General features: G+C 42.5%; 1 protein-coding gene across 1 annotated transcript in view; it reads right to left on the bottom strand.

Annotated features, from left to right (window-relative positions):
* The window catches only part of TMEM131L (transmembrane 131 like), a 146,251-nt gene that overhangs the window by 71,399 nt on the left and 55,397 nt on the right, over window positions 1–19,455 (bottom strand). The window contains exons 4-5 of the mRNA XM_023530164.1: window positions 4,959–5,027; window positions 859–982 (exon numbers count right to left, since the gene is read on the bottom strand). Of these exons, the coding sequence (XP_023385932.1) occupies window positions 859–982; window positions 4,959–5,027 (193 nt within the window). The remainder of the gene's footprint in view (window positions 1–858; window positions 983–4,958; window positions 5,028–19,455) is intronic.

Here is a 19,455-nt window from a genome sequence, read left to right on the forward strand (position 1 = left end):
AAGGAGCAAAATATGTAAATAACACCCACTAGTAACTGGGAACTTCATTAAAAGTTAAAGACCACTGAAATTAAAAGTATTAGAAGACTGGGGTCTTGATGTCTGTTCCAGTACAAATTAGCTTTATAAAGAGCCATTCATTACCTCTTAGTCCTACACTTAGAAAGCAGTTCTAACTATATTAGTAGGTTCGCCAGGTGAAGAGATCATGGTACATCCACTGAAACTTGGATGAGGTACTAAATGCTTCAGCGTTTGTAGTCATTTTCAAAACAAATTTTCTGATACTGTGTTTAACAGACAGTAAGAATTAACCACAAGAATGGCCAGACATATCTTGGCACTTAAATTACTTCGTGCCATGTTCTCTTAAATATGTCGCTGGTACAACTTGAGATAAAGATTCTTAATTATTTTTGTGAACAACACCAAAAAGATACCTCACTCTCCCCCTTCTAGTGCCTTGATATGAAGAGTGAGCTCTCTGAAAACAGGCACCCAAGCATGAAAATCATGTTCCCTGATGAGAAATGTTCCTGAGCTCAGGAAGGGAGGAGGCCACGTCACTGGAAATCCCCCCTGTAGCCCTTTACTGATGAAAAAGTCACATTAACTATATATCCATTACTACCCAGTTTAGACTCTTTAAACTTTTTTTTCCTTGGGGGTATCAAAACCCCCAAAACTGTAAGGATGAACAACTGAAAAAATAAATGCTAAAGCAAATACACAGAAGGACAGAGTTTGGGTAGCAGAAAAAAGGGAGACGGAGCAGAAAGGAAAAACGTCAGGCCAGAGGAAGCGAGGCACCCTGGCGGCACGCCATGGCACAGTGTCCACGAGTCCATCAACACTTACTCTGCAGTGGACGGGAGGCACATGAAAATGCCTAGCGGCTGTAAACACTGAATTCACCACGACCTCGCTCTCCCTACTCGGGTTATAAACATAGAGAATCTTGGCTGCAGGGTGTCCCAGGAACCTAGGAGAGGAACAAGGAGAAAAAGCAATTGTGTGGTGATAAATATAACTATCCATCCATCCATCCATCCATCCATCCATCCATCCATCCTTCCATCCATCCATATGTGTTCCTTAAACCAAGGCAGTTGTTGATATTCATTATAAAGTTAAAGGCGACAAATATCAAAATTCTGTTATTAATAAAACATTTAATCCACAAGTGTGAAAAAAAATCCTTTCTTTTATAAAACTTATGCCAACCCACATTAGCACCCCACTGGTTTTTGTGTTAGAAGAATTCAACCCATCTAGGCCCCATTAAATGCTTGCAAAAAACACACAGTGGGAACGAGGTACTTGCCCGACTTGGGACTCTAAATCAAACGAAAATATGTTTAGACAGGAAACTACTCGTAGAAAAATCCATTTCTTTTGCGGGGAATGAATTTCAACTTGCAAAGAGACTTCATTAAATCTTATAAAACGAAAACTTAATCGTTGCTAAAAAACCATTCTTCTAAGAAAAATGAAAACCCTGCATCACTTTCTAGCAGTGGTTCTTATCCATTTAAATCATGAGTCGTTCCGAACACTGATGAAGGTTTGGCTCCTTCCTCCACAAACATGCACACACAAAAATTTACACGGAATTTCAAAACTCCCTGAACCTCAGATTAAGAATCTCTGCTTGACAGCAAGTACCTTAAAGACCTTAATGCTGACTTTCTCACCTACAAGGCTGCCCTGACAAAGGAACTGTAAGAGAAAAAGAGCTGGTCTCTAGCCCACCTACCTGGAGCTACCTGCAATGTTCCCTCTAAACCTTCACCTCTGAGTCCTGCTGCCCAATACCAAATTCACTCTAGTTAAACTATGCTGCGATAAACAGAAAGTCTGCAAACATTTCACTTAAGTCATTTCTCCAGTTTTAATACCCTCAGTGGCAGAGACCCAAATATACAGTTCTCAGTAAGCCCCAGAAAAAACACTATATTCTAAATCTGGCAAAAAATTCATCTATATTATGCTTGTATTTTTCTGATTTTATTCCAATTTCTCTGATATTAGAGATGTGTGCTTTTAGAAAAATGAAATGTTGTTTCTTTTATACACAATGAGATTTCAAAAATACTATATTTATCACCAGCAAATCCTTGGGATTTTTCTTCTAGCTTTTCTTTCTAGTTTTAATCACAGGTCTTAATAGGTTTAATATGTCCAATGTGTATTTTAAAAAATAAGTCTTTTACAGCCAGTTACAAGTAAAATACAAATCAGTGTGACTAAAATCTTGTTTTTTTTAGAGTGCTCTTAGATTATACAACTAATATTTTCTTACACTCCCATAAGCATAAAGGGTCACCTCAGAAAGCCCTACCTAAGAGTACCAGGTCTACATTTGTCTTTTCTCTGAATTAAATTAAATAAAAAGGACAATTCCATGATTTTAGGTAAACAGCATGAATCAATCAGCAAAGTTATTAATATTTATCTTCAAAGCTTTAGATCCCAATTCGCACAGCTGGAATCAAAGATTTTTCATTTCAAAAGATACAAATATCTCTCAGAGAAACACATTAGAAAATAAGGCTACAAAGAGGCAATGCAACAAAGCCCAAGGACTGCATCCACCAGAAACCTCGCCAGACCCGACAGAGAATGCTGGCTGAAACCTAGTCACCACTGCGCTATTTTTATTCTATTTTTTTTTTAATTCTATTTTTAAAAATGTTATGAGGATAAGAATTTCCTTCACTAGTGACAACTGGAAGATGCTCTATTAATTTAATACTACGAAAGAATGATTAAAATCTCTTACGAATGATGAGCACTTTTAATCTCAGGACCAGCAGAATATTAACCCTAATATAAACTCTAATAAGTAGGCGGAGAGCAACTTGACAGTATGACCCGGATTCTGCACCCTAGAAAGAAATCAAAGTTATGAAAGGGATGGAGTTGGCCAAAAAGTCGACATCAAAATAAACAACAGCAAAAGCTGAAATAGGGCAATGAAGAATCAGAAAAACTGTCTAAAGTTTAATCTAATGCCTATAAATTATGTCAATTATCAGAAATAAGGTAAAAAAAACCTAATTTTTAAAGTATTCTAATTTAAACTACTGTTTCTTCTTACTGAGATTTTAAAATTTTCAGGAAAAACAATTTATTTCCTGAATCATATTCTAGATAGATTTTACTCACAAAAAAAAAAAATAGCATGGTATGTGCTGGCTTAGAAATTAGAAGATTTATTCTGTCACTTCTAGTAAAATGTCCTTGAGCAAACTGCATTACTCCTCTGCAACAAATGTATAAACACATTTTAGTACATGCCTGAACACACATGCACGCACGCAAACATACACACACTCGGATAACACAACACTCAAATGACAAGAGACATGACTGTACTTTGAGAACTACAGAAGTACTATATAAACATAACTGAACCATGCAAAGGTGGCTCAAGTCTAAAAGTTAGCAACCTTTCCAAATCAAAGACTTTAAATATTTTTTCAACATGCTTCCAGCCATCAGGACCAACAATTGATATCTACATAAGCAAATTAACATATAAAGCTAATATATACATAAATCCATGTGCACTGATCACAGGATTTTTATGTTACTAAAGAGTAAATATATCATACACAGCCAGAGCTCTATGACCTGGAATTGTTATCCTAATCTAATTGTACTTAATACTATCCACCTTATTACATCTACCAATCAGTAATACGTCCCGAATTAAAATTTCTTTTTACAATAAAGACTTTTCACAAAAGCGAAGTGCTCTCTCAGAATTTGAAATCCGTGAAGTTTTACTATAAATTTAGCATCTAAAAAAGTTACTTTACCTAAGAGTAAAAATATAACAATTCAAATAAATATAATAAATATATAATAAATCAAAAAGCAGGCACATAGACTCCTGTAAAGTCAGCAATCTCCTTTCACACTTTTGTCTCTTCCTCCTTTCACAGAATCTTTTTGAAAAGCTCAACAAGGTCCTTGTAAATTGAAAATTCACTCTCCCTCACTTCAGAGCTAACTTTTGATGATCAGAAGAAAATGGAAAGGCGGCTGGCTATGCAGATGAATACGGGAGGGCACACCATGGGGACCACCACCAACCCGGCCCGGTGCTCTCCCAACACCGTGGTTATTTTATTCACATAACTTTTCTTGTAACTCAACGAAGCTCTTTGTAAAACTGAAGTGATGGTCCAGGCTGCTAGAGCAAACCAAGTTTTTACACCTGAAACACTCCTTTAACTTTCACCCTTGAAACTGCTGTTTTGAGATTACATCTGTTCAATGTGGCATTATTCTGCACCGAGGGAGTTAGACACTTTAAATTTCAAACATCATCACAGCAACAAAAGTCCTCAAGTTTCCTCTTCTGCACAGCTTCGCCCTTCTCTTCCTTAATTTCTCTGAGTTCCCAGGTTAGTCCCTCAACTGACACTCAGATCACATTCCCTTCACCTCATAGTTCTTAACATGATGTAAGAAGTGTAAGTAATTACAGCTTAGGTGCTGTCTTCTCCACTTAACTTGTTTCCGAAGTCTTAATTATAATAACTAATGTCTGCACAGTGCAATTTTGAATCCTGAAGCATAGTGAGAAGTTAAAACCAGTCAGTAAATGAATCTAATTTAAAAAACTGAAAAACCATCAATATTTTAGGTTTTCTTTATAAAATAATCTGATTTGTTTCAGAAAAACAAGGACTTAATATTGACTTCTTATTAAATTCTATTCATTATAAATTATTATAAGGTATATTTATTAAAAACTAAAGAAAGGACTAAAACAATTCTTACACCTTCCATTTCACATAAATATTCCTTTTAACAAGTCCCAAGATCAATATCACTCGCTATGATTAATACACTTTAAAAGTACTTAACATCATATATATATATAAAAGATATTCTAAAAGCCAATGCAAATAAGTTCTTAAAAATTATAAATAAAAGATACTTACTGAATTCCAAAATCTAGAACTGATGGCTGAAAATGTAAGCCATTTCCACTAAATAGTTTGTCTGAGAAGCTAAAAAAGAAAAAAAGAGAGAGATTAACTTCTGTTGTAGTTTTAAATTTTGAATGCTAAGTTATGAGATACAATTTTATTCCCTCATAGATGAGTCTGAACTAGATTTTAAACACTAAGATTGAATTACTGGCAGTCTAATATAATTCTACAGTTGCAAAAATTTAAGATACTCTTTGAGTATGGTTAATATATCTTTATATCAAACGTACAGGTTCTGTAAGCATTCAGACAAAAATGTGGAAGAATCTAATTTTTAACAGACTTCATTTCTGGAGGAATTCAGATAACATGACTATCTTCATAAACCTCAAATCAAGAAAAGACATACAAGTATGTTGGATGGGAGTGAGGGTGGGAGAAAGGAGCTGGAGACAGAGAAAGCTCTGGCCACTAAATTTCTGAAGACTTATAACAGGGAAAAGATGGGTGCATGGCCAGGGTTGTTCCTGAAGGCTGAAACCATAACCAGATCTGTGTTTTTAAGGATAACCATCACATAAAATTTCACATGGTAGGACATGGTAGGATAACCATTGCATATAATTTCAGCAATTGTTAATCATTAGTATGATTCTGTTTTCCTTCAGCATCAAAAGCTAGCAATTAACATACCAAAAAGCATGGAAAGAAGACACATAAAAAACATAAGCTCTAGGGGACGGGGAAAGGGGGAAGTAGAAGGAGGGAATTAAAATCATTTCTTCAATTAAAAAATAATAAAAAATTTAAAAATCTTACAAAAACAAGCTCTAATAATATGTAAGCATACTTAAAGACATAAAATATAAAAATGTTATATATACATGTATATGTACACATACACATATACATATATACACACACACACCAAGGAAATATCAACTGTCATATGACATTTTAAAAGCCATGTAAAAATATTTAACTGAAGAAGCTTCTAAATGTAACATATATGATGATTTTCAAAGACTCCAGCTAGCTTTCCAAAATACAATCTTTCCATTTTCTTCTCTCACCAAGTAGCCCTCCACCAAGCATGGTTCTGGGGCTGGTACAGGAGCAGACATCTGAGTTTCAAACCTGCTGGCCAACAGAAGCTCTGTGACCTTCAGCAGCTCCCTTTCCTATTTTCCTTGAAGGTACAAACGAGACAGAGACCAGAGACCAGACACCCTCTTCCAAAATCCTCTTCTCATAGGGAGAACCATGGCTGCAATCTTCTCCTCCTCCATTTTTTTGCCTCTATCTAAGCTTCCTGTTCTCCATCCTTTCTCCTACGACTCCTTTCTCTCTGCAATCTTCTATTCGCATTTCCTTTAGTTTGTCTCCAAAATCAGCCGTATTAATAACAAAGGTGATGCCTCAGTCTCCATCTGCCTATCCTGCCAATCTCTCCTCTCATGTGGAGCTTCAGCAGAGAAGAGGCATGTTATTTGCTGGGCCCCTTCAAACTTCCAAAGGCCAGGACTAACTCCATGACTTACTTGCAAAAAAAAAAAAGCCACTAACACACCCAGGAGCCTCCAGATATGTTTTGAGGAGCCCCAGAAAGTGATGAACACACACAGAGGTGCCAACAACAGAGGCACCATGGCCACGCCACTCCAGACGGAGCTGACGAGGGTTCAGAATTCCAGAAGACGAAAACAGGTAACTTCGCATACCAAAAATTATCGTACAGAAGTCAAGCTACTGTATCAGTAATAAGCAAAATAACTACTGACAGTCTCCTTCCTCTCTTGTGTACCAAAAGTGGATTTATCATCAGATTTCACATAGAACTTCTGAATGAAGACGGTTTAGAGGATTGAAATAATTCACCCAAGATCACACAGCTACTAAGAGGCAGAGCTCAAATTCCAATGCAGATCTGTCCAGGTCAGAAACATGAACCTAGCATGGCGTTCAGGCCTCTCCAAGTTCCCATGACCTCCCCAAGGAACCGAGGCAGTCTTGCCCACTGGGTGAGGGCTTGGGCTTCGGAGTCCAGATAAACTTGTCTTCCAGGTCCAAGGCCATCATGTTCTAGCCCAGAGAGGTACTTAACTACTCTCAAGTCCCAGCCTTGCTATCTGTAAAGTGGAGATGACAATAGTATCTACCATCATGAGTCTAAAATGAGATGATAATGCCTTTGCTTCATGACTGGCACCGAGTTAAATGCAATAAACATATCATGTTACTAAGAGGAGGATGAGAATCTAACAAGAGCAATGAGAACAGGAGGAGAAGCCAATTGAGCTTGGAGTCAGAGCTGACTCTGGATTTAAAAGACCCAAATGAGGTAGCAGCAATTATTTCTGAATAGAACAAATGAAATACAAACCTGGGCCATCTCACAGCATGACAGATTCTGAAGTTCCGTAATCAGGAAGTTTTACATACCCAATGAAAACCAAAAAGTCCAACTCGAAATTGGTAGAAATGCCAGAATTTCTCTCACTTCAAAGAAGTCTCTATTTTGACCTCACAGTGGAGAAATAAAACCATATCCGTATTTTTCCCTTAAGTCAGAATAGATTCGTCTTTCTTACTAGTCAGTTTCAGCTCACTGGACTTTAAAATTTGGAAAATGGACCAAGTTACAAGGAGATTTAACATCACTACATAAATTTAAAAGTCAGACCTCATAGGTAAAACCGTTTTTGACTCAGGCATTTACCTGGAGAGAACTCACACTTATGCATACACCCTCAAGTATTTATTAAAGATTCAAGGGGGAAAAAAGCTGCAAATCACCAAATTTAACTAACTACGGACACATCGACAATTATCCTCAAATATCAGTGCTAGCTAAGAAATTACACTGTTTAAAGAGGCCAAAGTTTTCACTTCTAAATTGACAGCTTCAAAAAAATAAATTAAGCTTTAAGAGCGACCGCAATAAAAGATAAAATTCCCTCCTTTTCCCCCTTTCTCTCAAAAGTCAGCATTAACCACTTCACATCTGTTTATGTCAAATCCACCTGGCCTCTCTCACCTTAAGGGTCCCCATATCTGGCATAAACACACGACTCTTATAAAAAATAAACTATAAATTTATGCCGCATATTTCTAATGTTCACCCTTTCCCCATCTGCAAGATAATTATAAGGAAAAGGTCTTAATTAAAAGAGAAAAATTAAAAAGAGGCCATTTGGCTTCTATAACAAGAGTGAGGCATAGGGAGGGACAAGAACAAAAAAGTGACAGTAGTCTGAGGTGAGTGGGCTCCTGTTCACGGAGACCCTGAGCCACACATTCCTGCTGCAGCACTTGTCCTAGAGACACCACCTTCTTCAAAGAGCTGAGCCTTCCCTCAGCCACAGGACACGGGGACAAGGAATTCCACGTGCTAGTTTGAAAGACTATCTTTGCCTTCGATGATCTAACATTTTTTCTTTCATCTTCTCTTTTTAAAAATGTTTTAAAATTCTGTGTATAGAAAACAAATACAGTTCCAAAAAAGTGGCTAGTAGAAAAGAAATTTCACTGGAGATGAGGGGACCTGGGTTCAGGTCCAAGCTATGACACGACGTGTGACACAGACTTTAGTTTTCTCTTCGGCAAATTGAGGGAGCCGGACTAGGTGACTCTGAGATCCTCAGAAGAGGGCTGGAATGCCCAGACTCCTTATTCCTAGGGAAATTAAATCCATCTACTGGTATCGGATACATCCTTTAGAAAAACTCAGTCCAGGAACTTATAGGGAGATGAATTAACTATCACCAAGTCTTCTGGCCTTTCACAAATGTTATTTGACCAAAAGACATCTTTTCAAAGGCCATGAGCCACCTCTCCAGAATGAGCAACAGGGCCCATCGATTCCAGACCCAGCTTCATAGCTCCTAGCTCTTTGGCAAGGCCTGGCTGCCCTGGAGCGGGCGGCGCCTCAAGCAAGAGTGTCCCCTGCAGGTTCTAATCCAGGAAGCTGAACAAGGCTCGGCCAAGCAGGATGAGCAAAACTCGAAGGTCCAGAGAGTCGAATAAAGAGAGAAAAGGAAAAACCTACCTAAAAAAAAAGAGGTCAGGAAAGGCTTCAAAGGGGCGGAGGGGGAATGGGCCTCAATGAAGAGCTAACGTGAGTGGAAACTGAATGGAGGCCACTTTCAGCACGGTTTACGGACACACAGGCCACATATGGGGAACACCATCTGAGCAAGGGAAACCCACTAGAAAGTTGGCTGTTGGCTGAGTAGAGTGCGGAGCCTAAATCACAGAGACAAGTGTGAGCAGGAGGGAAGGAGAAAGCAGAGGAAGCAGCCCTGAGACAGCCCCGCAGCCAACAAAGACAGCTCCTCTGGACTGTGAGGACGGGGGACCCTGGAAAGGTCAGTGCTCACCATGATGCTCAGGACACGAGTCTTAGGGACGGTACCGTGGCTCAAGGTAAACCCAAAGGTTTAACTGAAGTCTAGAGCACACTGCCATGTTTCAGAAGAGGTCCTGCAGGGGCCCCAGAGTCCTTTCAGAACAAGTGACAAAATACCTGCGCCTTCAAAGAGGAATGTGAGAAACAGTGACCACCTACGGGGAGGGTGGAACTGTCTGGTTTTCCACAGTCCTAAATGGACTGGCTTCCTTCCATCTGTCTCTAGAAGCCCTGACATCTACAGCTAGTGCCTTTCAAATGTGAACTCTTTCAATACCTGGAGAGTGTAACACACGTTTAAGAAAAAAACTTTTTTTTTTGAGCCTACGACAAGGGCTTTAGCCACCGGAAGAGAGTAAAAGGGTTGTGTGGACAAGAGAAAAGGCTTCCCATTCATTTCACAAACCCTCAGAGGTGACAAAGTAAACCACATCGAAATAATGCTACTGTCTAGACTCCATCGGTTTCAAGGACAGACCTATTATGCAAATGAGCTACTTACTGGGCTATTCTTTAGAGTCACAAGAACATGGGTGCCTATTAGGTCCCAGGGCTGGGGAGACTCCAGACGCCCCTAAGACAGGGACTCCTGCATTGTTAATTAATTCCCTCAGACCCTGAGCAGGACTCTGCTGCCATTCCCAGGGGCCTTGGAGGAACTGAATACTTTTCCGTTTTGCAATAAATCTGGAATTGATGGCTGCACAGATACAGGCAGCCCCAGCCTGGGAGCGGCCCTTCCTGAGGCTCGCTCATCCCAGGGCGAGGTCTCCCCAGGCTCCCTGCAGTTGGTGCCAACACTGCCTGAAGCGCTTCTGTGATCTGAGGTAGGCATCCAGCTCCAGGGCCTTCAGGAAAAAGGAATGGCCCGAACTGCATGATTTATGAAATGACCTCTAAAGCTACATGATCTATAAAATTCTACATCAAGACTACAAGTTGCTTTCTACTTTCATTTTTAATTTAAAAAAAAAAAAAAAACTTCCTGGAAGTTTAATAGGAAAAAACATGACATACACAGGTATGTCCTCTTATGTGAGAACTGCTATTCTTCCTGGTAAATTACTTGAGAAGAATCACTTAACAATAAAGACAAGACAGTATTTTGGGTGTAAAAGGTCATTTGGTAGAACATGGTTTTCCTTGTTTCTACGGAAAGCCTCGGGCACGTTGATGGCCCAGCCTTCTTAAGGCCAAGACAAAAGTCCATGCTAGTCTGTCCCCTGAGCTGCTGATGACCTTTTCTGTGGTCATACCGCCCATGGATGAGGTGTTCCTTCTGTCAAAGACTAACCCCCCCACCCTTTCAGGGGAGGGTCCTGGGCTCACTCCAGGGCCTCAGAGCCTCCATCCTGCCCTCTCCAGGATCTGCACCATCTCCCTCCCTACTCTTTCTTCACTCCATGACAGGCTCCTGCCCACCTCACTCGAGATCCCCTGATGCTCCCTACCAGCTCAAGTCCTCTTCTTCCCTTCGTAGTCAAACTGTTAGCAAAAGTAACAGCAGCGGCAAGTTCATTTATCGAGCACGTACAGTGTACCAGATGCTGTACCCAGCGCTGTATTATCCCACGGAATCCTTAGAACCCTGTGTGGGTAGCAGCATTATCGCCTTTCCACACACAAGGAAAAAGACACTTTGAGTGTTGAAACGACCTGTCTAAGCCCATAGGCTCCGCGGTGGGGGTTGAATGGGAGTCTGAGTCCACACTCAGAGCCCCTACACCACCCTGCCTGCCGTACCCCTTCTCTGGCACCCTGCATCCTCACCTGACCAAGGCTGCTCTTGCTGAGGTCATCAATGATGACAAGCTGTGAAGTCAAGCGCTGAGCTCCCTTAATCTCTCCACTGGCTACCCTCTCTCGAAGTGCCCTCCCTTGGTTTCTAGGAAATCTTGCCCAGTCTTCCTCCTACCCCTACAGCTGCTCCTTCTCATCTCCTTGGCAAGCTCCCCTCCCTCTGCTTATCTCTCCCACATTACTGTTCCCTTAGCTCTTCCTCAATTCTTACTCTTCCGGGGCCAATCGCCCCCCCCGCCCCCCCAAGGTTCACCTATCACTGATAAGGTGATGTTTCCTATACAGACATTTCTCTTTTCTTTGGCTGTCCAGCAGCTAAGCTTCCTTACTATATTCACAGATTTCCCACTGTCACCCCATCTGAATTGTGAAAGAACCACTTACTAATTTTATTAGCCCTGCTTGCAGTTAGGTGCTGGCGCATGACCTAGACTTGGCCAGAGACACCTGCCTGAGGCCGGGCATCGGGAGCTGATGGAAGGAAGGAAAAGGAAGGAAGAAGGAGAGGGAAAGAAGAAGGGAAGGGAGAAAAGGGAAATCATTCTGGGGGCGACCACAGCAGCTGTGCAGTGGGGTAACCAGCAGAGGCGCGGTATCCTCAGAAGAGCACTTTCAAGACACATTTTGGCTGCGGTTCTAGCTGCTAAGTCCCCTTCTGGCTTGTTTGTTTTCTGAGCCGGGTTCTTAAGTCTTCCTAGAGATTCTGTAAGCTGCCCAACAGCTTTTCAATAAATTCCTTTTCTGCTTAAATCAGCCAGAGGTGGTTTCTGTGGTCTGACTGATTCATTTCCCAAGCCTGTGTATCTGCGGCCTGGACTCTGCTGAGCTCCTGACTTGTGTTTCCATCCGACCCAGACGCCGGGCCGTCGACGGCCCACAGGCACCTCCAGATGGAATCCGAGATGGGACTCAACAGCCTGCCTACTCTCCCCAGCCGCTCACGGCGCTGTGTCACCCTCTGGGTGACTGACGGCCTACCTAACCTACCTGCCCAACCGGGAGCTCAGATGAGACCCGGACTCCCGTGCCTGTCTTAACTCCCCGTGCGACTGCTGCCGACGGCTCTCCCGGGACCCGACACTGACGCCACTCAGATCTCTCCTCTCCTTCTCACTAGCAAAAGGCACTGCATTCGCACTTTATCTAAAGAGTTTTACAATACATTATTACATTTATACATTTGATCATACCACAGTCCACACGCTCTAAAGAACTCCTTTAGATACGTGGTTAAATGACTTTGCAAAAACCTATAAAAGAAAAGGCCAGTAATTAAGCTCGTGTTTCCTAACTTCCATTCCAACTTGCTCCTTCCTGCGACATATGGCTTCTCATCTATGGTTTAAAGATTTCGTGTTTTTTTTTTCCCTCGACTCCACTATGTGTTAAAATAATTAAGTATGATTTTTAAATCTGCAAAATACGTTTTGTACTACCTTTCAGCTCATGAGAAAGTAATTCAGTATTAAACGTCTCCAGCAGTCACAGAGTCGGGCAGATGCTACATGTCAGGAAGAGGAAGCCCAAGCAGAAATTCACACGGATGATAAGGAAATGGGGAGACTGGCTGAGAATGGACTTTTCCTTCTCAGTCACAGGAAGACGATGCGAGTTCGTGCAATACTACAGCTCTTATTTTAGAAAACCAACTTTGAGTTCTCGAAGTGCCCATGTAACTTCAGACAGTAGTAGTCTCTGAACGTGAATCAGCTTTTTTTTTTTTTTTTTACAAGTTCATCTATAACCCTTAAAGCAACTCGGTAGCTAAACTTACTCATATTGTAAAAGCAGCAATGCCAAGGCCCACGACATTCATTTCTTCACTCTATCTGCACTGAAGCGGTGCCGTAGCGAAGGCAGTGTGACCCAAAAATCCAAAGATGAAGAAGAGGCTGGGCTACAGTCTCACATACAAGGCAGAGCACATTCCATGGAGGAAAAGATAGGGTGGAGCAGGTTAAGGAGAAGCATTCTGGAAGAGGTGGCCGTGGGCAGGGCCTCGAAGCTTGGAAATGCTGTCTCCAGGTGAGAAATGGAGGAAGGAGGTAACGGGAAGAACAAACAAAGGCATGCAGGCTGCAGAAAGGCGGATACGTCCGTCCGGCAACTGCTTAGAGTCTCTTGGAAGATATAAAAATAATCCTATGTAACTTCACGTCCCAGAACAGTTTGAATTCAAACACAATGAACCGATTGATTTTTTTTTAACCCCAATGTGGGCCAACACAGCAAAAACAATCCTCAGGCAATTGCAAAGAATATTAACAATACTGTTCGAAAAAAATCTAATGAAAAATCCCTAAGCTTTTTAATTGTCCCTGGAAGGGCCAGCCTCAGGGCCCTCTCGGCCGCAGGGAGTGAAGGAGCCCTGCTGGGTTTGCTGAGAACAGCACAGCGATTGTAGTCATTCTCGCACAAGACTCGCTTGTGCGTCTGCAGCATTCCTGTTTCTCGAAGACCTGGATGACGCTATTCGCAAGGTCAAGTCTTCTCCCTCTAAAGCAATTTAAAAAGACCTACGCGCTGAATGTAATTTTTAAAAGGGCATGCAGAAGTCGTTCTTTTAATTAGACTGATAAGCTGTCCACTGAACAGACACACCAGTGTACACTACACACCTGCCCACAGAGCGTAACTTACTACTGCTAAGCTCACGTATGCGATATAATCCCACTGTCAGAATGGCTTGAAAGCTGATTTTTCTCATGTGAAACCCGAAGACTACCGACACTGGAGGAAGCAATCTAGGGTATACCCAGAAAAACAAGTAGTCCTAAACGCAAGGCAGAGGAGGCTGGGGTTTATTTCCTAGGGATTGAAGGTAAGGCAGAGAATGGTAACTTAAAAAATGTGTTATGTTAAAAGCAATTTTCCCTTGAGAAATAATGGTAAAGGTTTCATGCTTTCTTTTCTGGAGTTCTGTGACGGAGGCTGCTCTTTGGCCCTTAATATCCCTTCTCTCCTTCTTCCATGTAATTTTTAGCTGGTTACATTTCCCAGGCCCCCTTGCAGCTGGGAATGGCCACAAGTTCCAACAAATGGGATGTAAGGTGAAGTACCATGTGGAAGCTTCCAGAAAGCCTTTGGCCCTTTCCTCCCATCTGTTGCCATGAACACAAATGTCTCCACCTTGCACCAGAGGCCCAGAGCTGGCATCCCAGGGACAGGAACACAGTGACCGGGAGAGAGCCAGGTCCTAAAGACTTCCTGGAGCCTCAAAGGGGAGGGAAAACAGGATCTTGTTTTAAACCCCTGGTATTTTGTAACTCTGTTACCTGCAACTTAATTCGAATTGAAAAGGCTTCTCCTTTTCAAACAGCAGCAGCTGCCACTGGCCCAGGGCTCCAGCCCTGGCTTGCCCCCGGGGGGCTGGCTCCAGCAGTGCCAGCCTTTCATGCGGTTCAGGACCAGAACCCAATACATCAGAAGGCTAAATATTTGGCCAAAGCAATAAAAGTAACCCAAACATAACCCAAATTTGATGGTAAAACAAAGAAAATTCTAAGAAAGGATGGCTCGTGCTCCCTTTCACTGAGAAAAGTCACTGACTGTGGTGGTCACCTTGGTGGCTGCTCTGGTCACATGCAGTGTCAACTGAGAAATGCCTATATGTGGACTGCCTGTAGGACTAGGCACGCAGAAACTACCTTCTAGTTCAGAACCTTTTGTTCATCACATGCAGGGACGAGTGACATAAAGAGATGTGCAAGGACCTCAGTGAGACATTTCAGGGAACTCAGACTGATGTGGCCACACCAGAAGTAAAAGAGCTGTTAGAAGGAACACACAGGTGATGATGTCCCCACCTGGCCTCCTAGGAATAAAGTCCTAGAAGGAGCCTGGCCGGTAAGAGTCCAATGCCCTTTACACTGCAGTGAAGGCAAGTAATAAAAATTATTCTACTTTTTAAAGACTTCTTGAAACTGCCTCGGTTATTGAGACACATTGCCTCCTTCCCCTGGGGTGACGGGCACGAACCTACAATGGAAAACAGCTCCCTTCTGCACTACTTAAAGTCCATCTGACACTGCGTCAAACTGTAGAGTTCTTGCAGAACCGGAAGAGGAACAACAGGGGAAGACAGTGTCCCGTTTCCTAGTCAGTCTTGGGAGAAAGGGATAAGGTTATAACAGTGAAAAAATCTGCTCTGCTCAAGTCTCAAGGCCTATAGGGTCACTGGGTCCCAATCAGAGAAGAAACTAACAAAGGCGAATTAACTAGAAGAATTAGTACAAGAGATCATCAAATGTTCTAGTAATCAGAACTTCAGCTTCAGCTAGTATAAAGGAACACCCCAAGGAGTCAATGAAATTTGTATTGAAGGAGCTTTGCAAGGTGCCCAGCAAAGTGTCTGCCCAGGGAGGGGAGAGGTATCAGTTTTAAGGTCAGCAGAAAAGCAAAATAGTAAAGATTCATACTCTGAGCTCCATGGACTTGTAAAGAAGCAAATCAGGCTAAAAACAAGGCCAAAAGGTGTCTCTTCCAGAATTTTATGGGGGTAGGGGGGACACCGCCTCCAACTTAATTCAAGGGAACTGACAGCTCCAGGCTGCACTCCACCAGCACAGCCGTGAAGGAGCAGGAGCCACCCTTTCGATTCAGCCCAAGGAATTTAATTGTTCTTAATTACATAGACGCCACTCATATGCAAATAGTGCATGAAGGGTTTCCTTTTAAATTGTAATTTTCCTTTCAAACCCTTGAGGCACTGAAGTGTTCTTGCAGAAGATGTCATGGAAGAAAGAATGGCCCCGCGGTCACTCGGGCCCAGAAGAGAGGCCTCCTTTCACAGGCCCGCCCTCCCTTTGTCCGGCCCTGTAGGTGTTACTCCCCCAGTGCCCAGCCAGCCCCGGTCGAGTTCCAGGTCTCCTTTTCGGCCCCGTCCTTCTCTAACACCTTCCCCTCTCTTTCCAGCACTCTCCATCCCTAGACAAAGCACAGCACGAATCCCGCACAGACTCCTGGGCCGAGCAGAAAAGGCAGGGGGAAGCAAAGATCAGTTGGTGGCAACTTTGTTTTATCCATGTAGTCCTTACAGGAATGAACACTGATTATGAAAGTAGAGCTCTCTCACAAAAATTGTTTTGAAGCTAATACTAGCAACCTGAAAAAAAAAAAAAATGCTGCCAAGTCAATAAAAGGCAACAAAACTGTCACTTGCAACATTATAATTAAAAAATATACAGAGGAAAATGAGGCAATTAACAGCAATGTTGGGATGGGCAGGCTATCAGTAACATTTCCCTTTCCCTGATTTTCCAAAATTGTTAAATGATCGGATATCTTTGTGAAAATTTAAAAAAAAAATTGGAGTTCTGTTTCCTTTAGAAAAATCAAGAACAACAAGGTGCACACTCTTAAAGAGGACTTCTTATTTTTCTGTATCGACGCAAAGAACACGGTTCCACATTTATAAGTTATTCAAAAGAAAAAAAAAAGTTTCAATTCCGGAAACGCTTGCTTGTTACTCTTGTTCCACTTCCCTAACTCACTGGTTACTTTTCACTCTCTGGGCTCTCCTCCCCGCTCCCCGCACCTCTCCAGCACAGCTCCTCTGTCCCATCTGCACTCACCTGCTGACCTGACCTAGTGTCTGGGCTCCAAACATCTCCTGCCCGGCCCTCTCCCCAACCCCTGCAGTCCAGCTGCCCACCCGCACGCTGGCTGCGAAGGCTAAGAGACATGAACAAAAAGTCTAGACCTTATCCAACCCACTCCATCGATAGCTATTTTGGCGCAATTGTTCAACCCAATAATCTTGGAATCATCCTTGACTGTCGTCTGCCTTACACTTCACATCCATCTACTGGCAGAGTCTTGTGAGCTCTGCTTTCAAAACATACGCAGAACTTCACCACCTTCGCCACCTCCACCCTGGGCCAAGCGCCATCACTGCACCTCTGATTTCTTCATTACTAACTGTACTGGCCTCGGCTGGTCTCTGCCTGCAGTCTAGGCTCAACACCAGCCAGGACAGCCTTTTAAAACCTAATTCAGATCGTGTCACTGCTCTGCTCCAAACCCTGTGATGGCTTCCCCTCCCCCACGGGGTAGGTACATGCTCTGCTCCATCCGCAAGCTCTTCTGGCTGCTCTGTGAGCACACCTGGCATAAATTCCCACCATAAAGGCCTTTGCACTGGCCATTCTGTCTGGAACATTCTTCTGTGAGCTTCAGGGCGATCTCCCTCACCTCCTCCCAAATCTTTGTAAAGTCTCGCCCTTTGAGTGAGCCTCGACATCGTTTATGACAGCCCCGCCTGCACAATCCTCATCCTCTTTTTCCTCTGCCTTATTTTTTCAACTCTCTCCATCTCACCTTCGAACATCCATATAACTTAGTTGTTGGCTATATTTAGGTTTGCTGTCTCTTTCCTGGACCGTTAGATTGCAAGTTCCACCAGGGCAGAAATTTGGGGTTGTTTTGTGTGCCAGTGTGTCCCAAGCATTTAGAGAACAGTCGCTCGATAAGACTTAAGTTTGTTTGTTTTTTAAGTTTTCAACTGGTGTCATGGATTTATAAAATCACAATTCAGGCCTCAGAATTTCTTAATTATCCAGTATAAAGTTAGCTTCCCTTATAATGTCAAAACCCTAGGGTCATGAAAACAATGTTTCCCAAACTTCAGTTTAAACCTTTATCAAATCTAATTTTTGAAGGAAGGAAGGACAGAAGGAAGGAAGGAAGGAAGGACGGAAGGAAGGAAGGAAGGAAAGAAGGAAGGAAGGAAGGAAGGAGGGAGGGACAAAATTGTTTTAAAAACCAATGTCCGGTAAGTTGTATTTTTGTATTCATCTTTAAAAAAAAGTGAGGTCTAGTCATATCGGGGGTAAAAATCAGAGCGACTTACTAAATTACAAATGCTATAATTGTTCATAAAACACTGAGACAACTAAGACACTTGAAAAGAGAGAGAGGATACTGAACCTATTAGGAAAAAATACGGCATCGAATCAGACACTGAAATGTGGAAGAGATGAAGCCGGGACCACGAGGAGAGACCCACCTTGCCAGCCCTTGGCTGGGGAGAATCTCTTGGAAGGCTGCAGCCAGGGCTGGGATGCTCTGACTAACCATCTGAATCAGCAACACCCGTGACTGCAACATGCCTGAGATGGCTGTTCTGGCCCCACTGCTTCAATGAGTAGATTCGTAATCCCAGAATGAAGAAATAAATCAAAACCAATAGTATTTACAAACACCAGTTACACAAAAAGAGGCCAGCTGAGGTGAGGCCCGGGACCTGACCCTCAGCCTCACTTGTGCTACTGCAGTTGCACCCCTGGTTCGAGCATCAAGGGGGGACAGGTACGTACCCCACCTCCATGTCTAGTCCCCCAGCTGTAAAGGGGGCTAATGTGACCAACATGGGGACCAAAGATCTGAGAGATGGAGAGAGAATCTCTAAATCCACTTATTCCTAAAGCCAATAACCCTCCTCCTTCTGGTTTTAAGAGCTAATACATTCCTTTTAATGCTTAAGCTAAATGAATGGAACTTGTCACTTGAAGCTGAAAAAGTCCCAACTAGCAGATGAATCCAGTAATTAAACATAATGCGTGAGGTTGTGTCCGGGAAAGCAGGTAACCTTTGGAACGTTAAGATACAGTTTATGGCTATTTATGAAAACAAATGCTTTCTGAGGAATAGTATGATTCCGTAAAAGGTCTCCATTAATCTGCATCCCCACCAAAAAAAAAACAAAAAAAGTGGGGGAGGTGGCTCTTCAAAGCCACTACATTGTCTCTATGTAGAACAGCTTCTTTAAGGGAGACAGAACTGTCCTAAAATTAGATTATGGTGATGGCTACATAACCCTGCAGATATACTAAAAAAAAATTTTTTAAAGAACTGTACACTTAAAATGGGTGAACTACATGGTGTATAAATTACATCTCCATAAAGCTATTTTTACAAAAAGAACCAAAAGCAAGTGCACATGCCAGCCTCCGAATTCAAGCATTCTGTCAGGATTCAATGTAGAAAAGGGAAGCAGAGAGGCCCCTTCTGCAGATGCAACTTCTCAAACGCGCCCCCATACAATCCCTACCAGCTCATTTCCTTTCTGTGCACACAGACGCCTGCCTCTTACACACAGTGAGAATGCCATATGCAGATGCCTTTGATTAGCGCCATCCACATTTCCCATCATTATGCAGCACTTTGTAAGACGCAGTTAATTCCCGCCTATTATCCAAATGCAAAATCATTCTGCCTAATTTCAAGCAGCCTGGCAGCTGCAGGGGAAGAACAGCCTTGCCCTTCAGAGGAGCCCATTTGACATATAACCCCCGCTGC

This window comes from Pteropus vampyrus, unplaced genomic scaffold, assembly GCF_000151845.1.
Source record: "Pteropus vampyrus isolate Shadow unplaced genomic scaffold, Pvam_2.0 Scaffold47, whole genome shotgun sequence".
In the NCBI taxonomy this organism is placed as follows: Eukaryota; Metazoa; Chordata; class Mammalia; order Chiroptera; family Pteropodidae; genus Pteropus; species Pteropus vampyrus.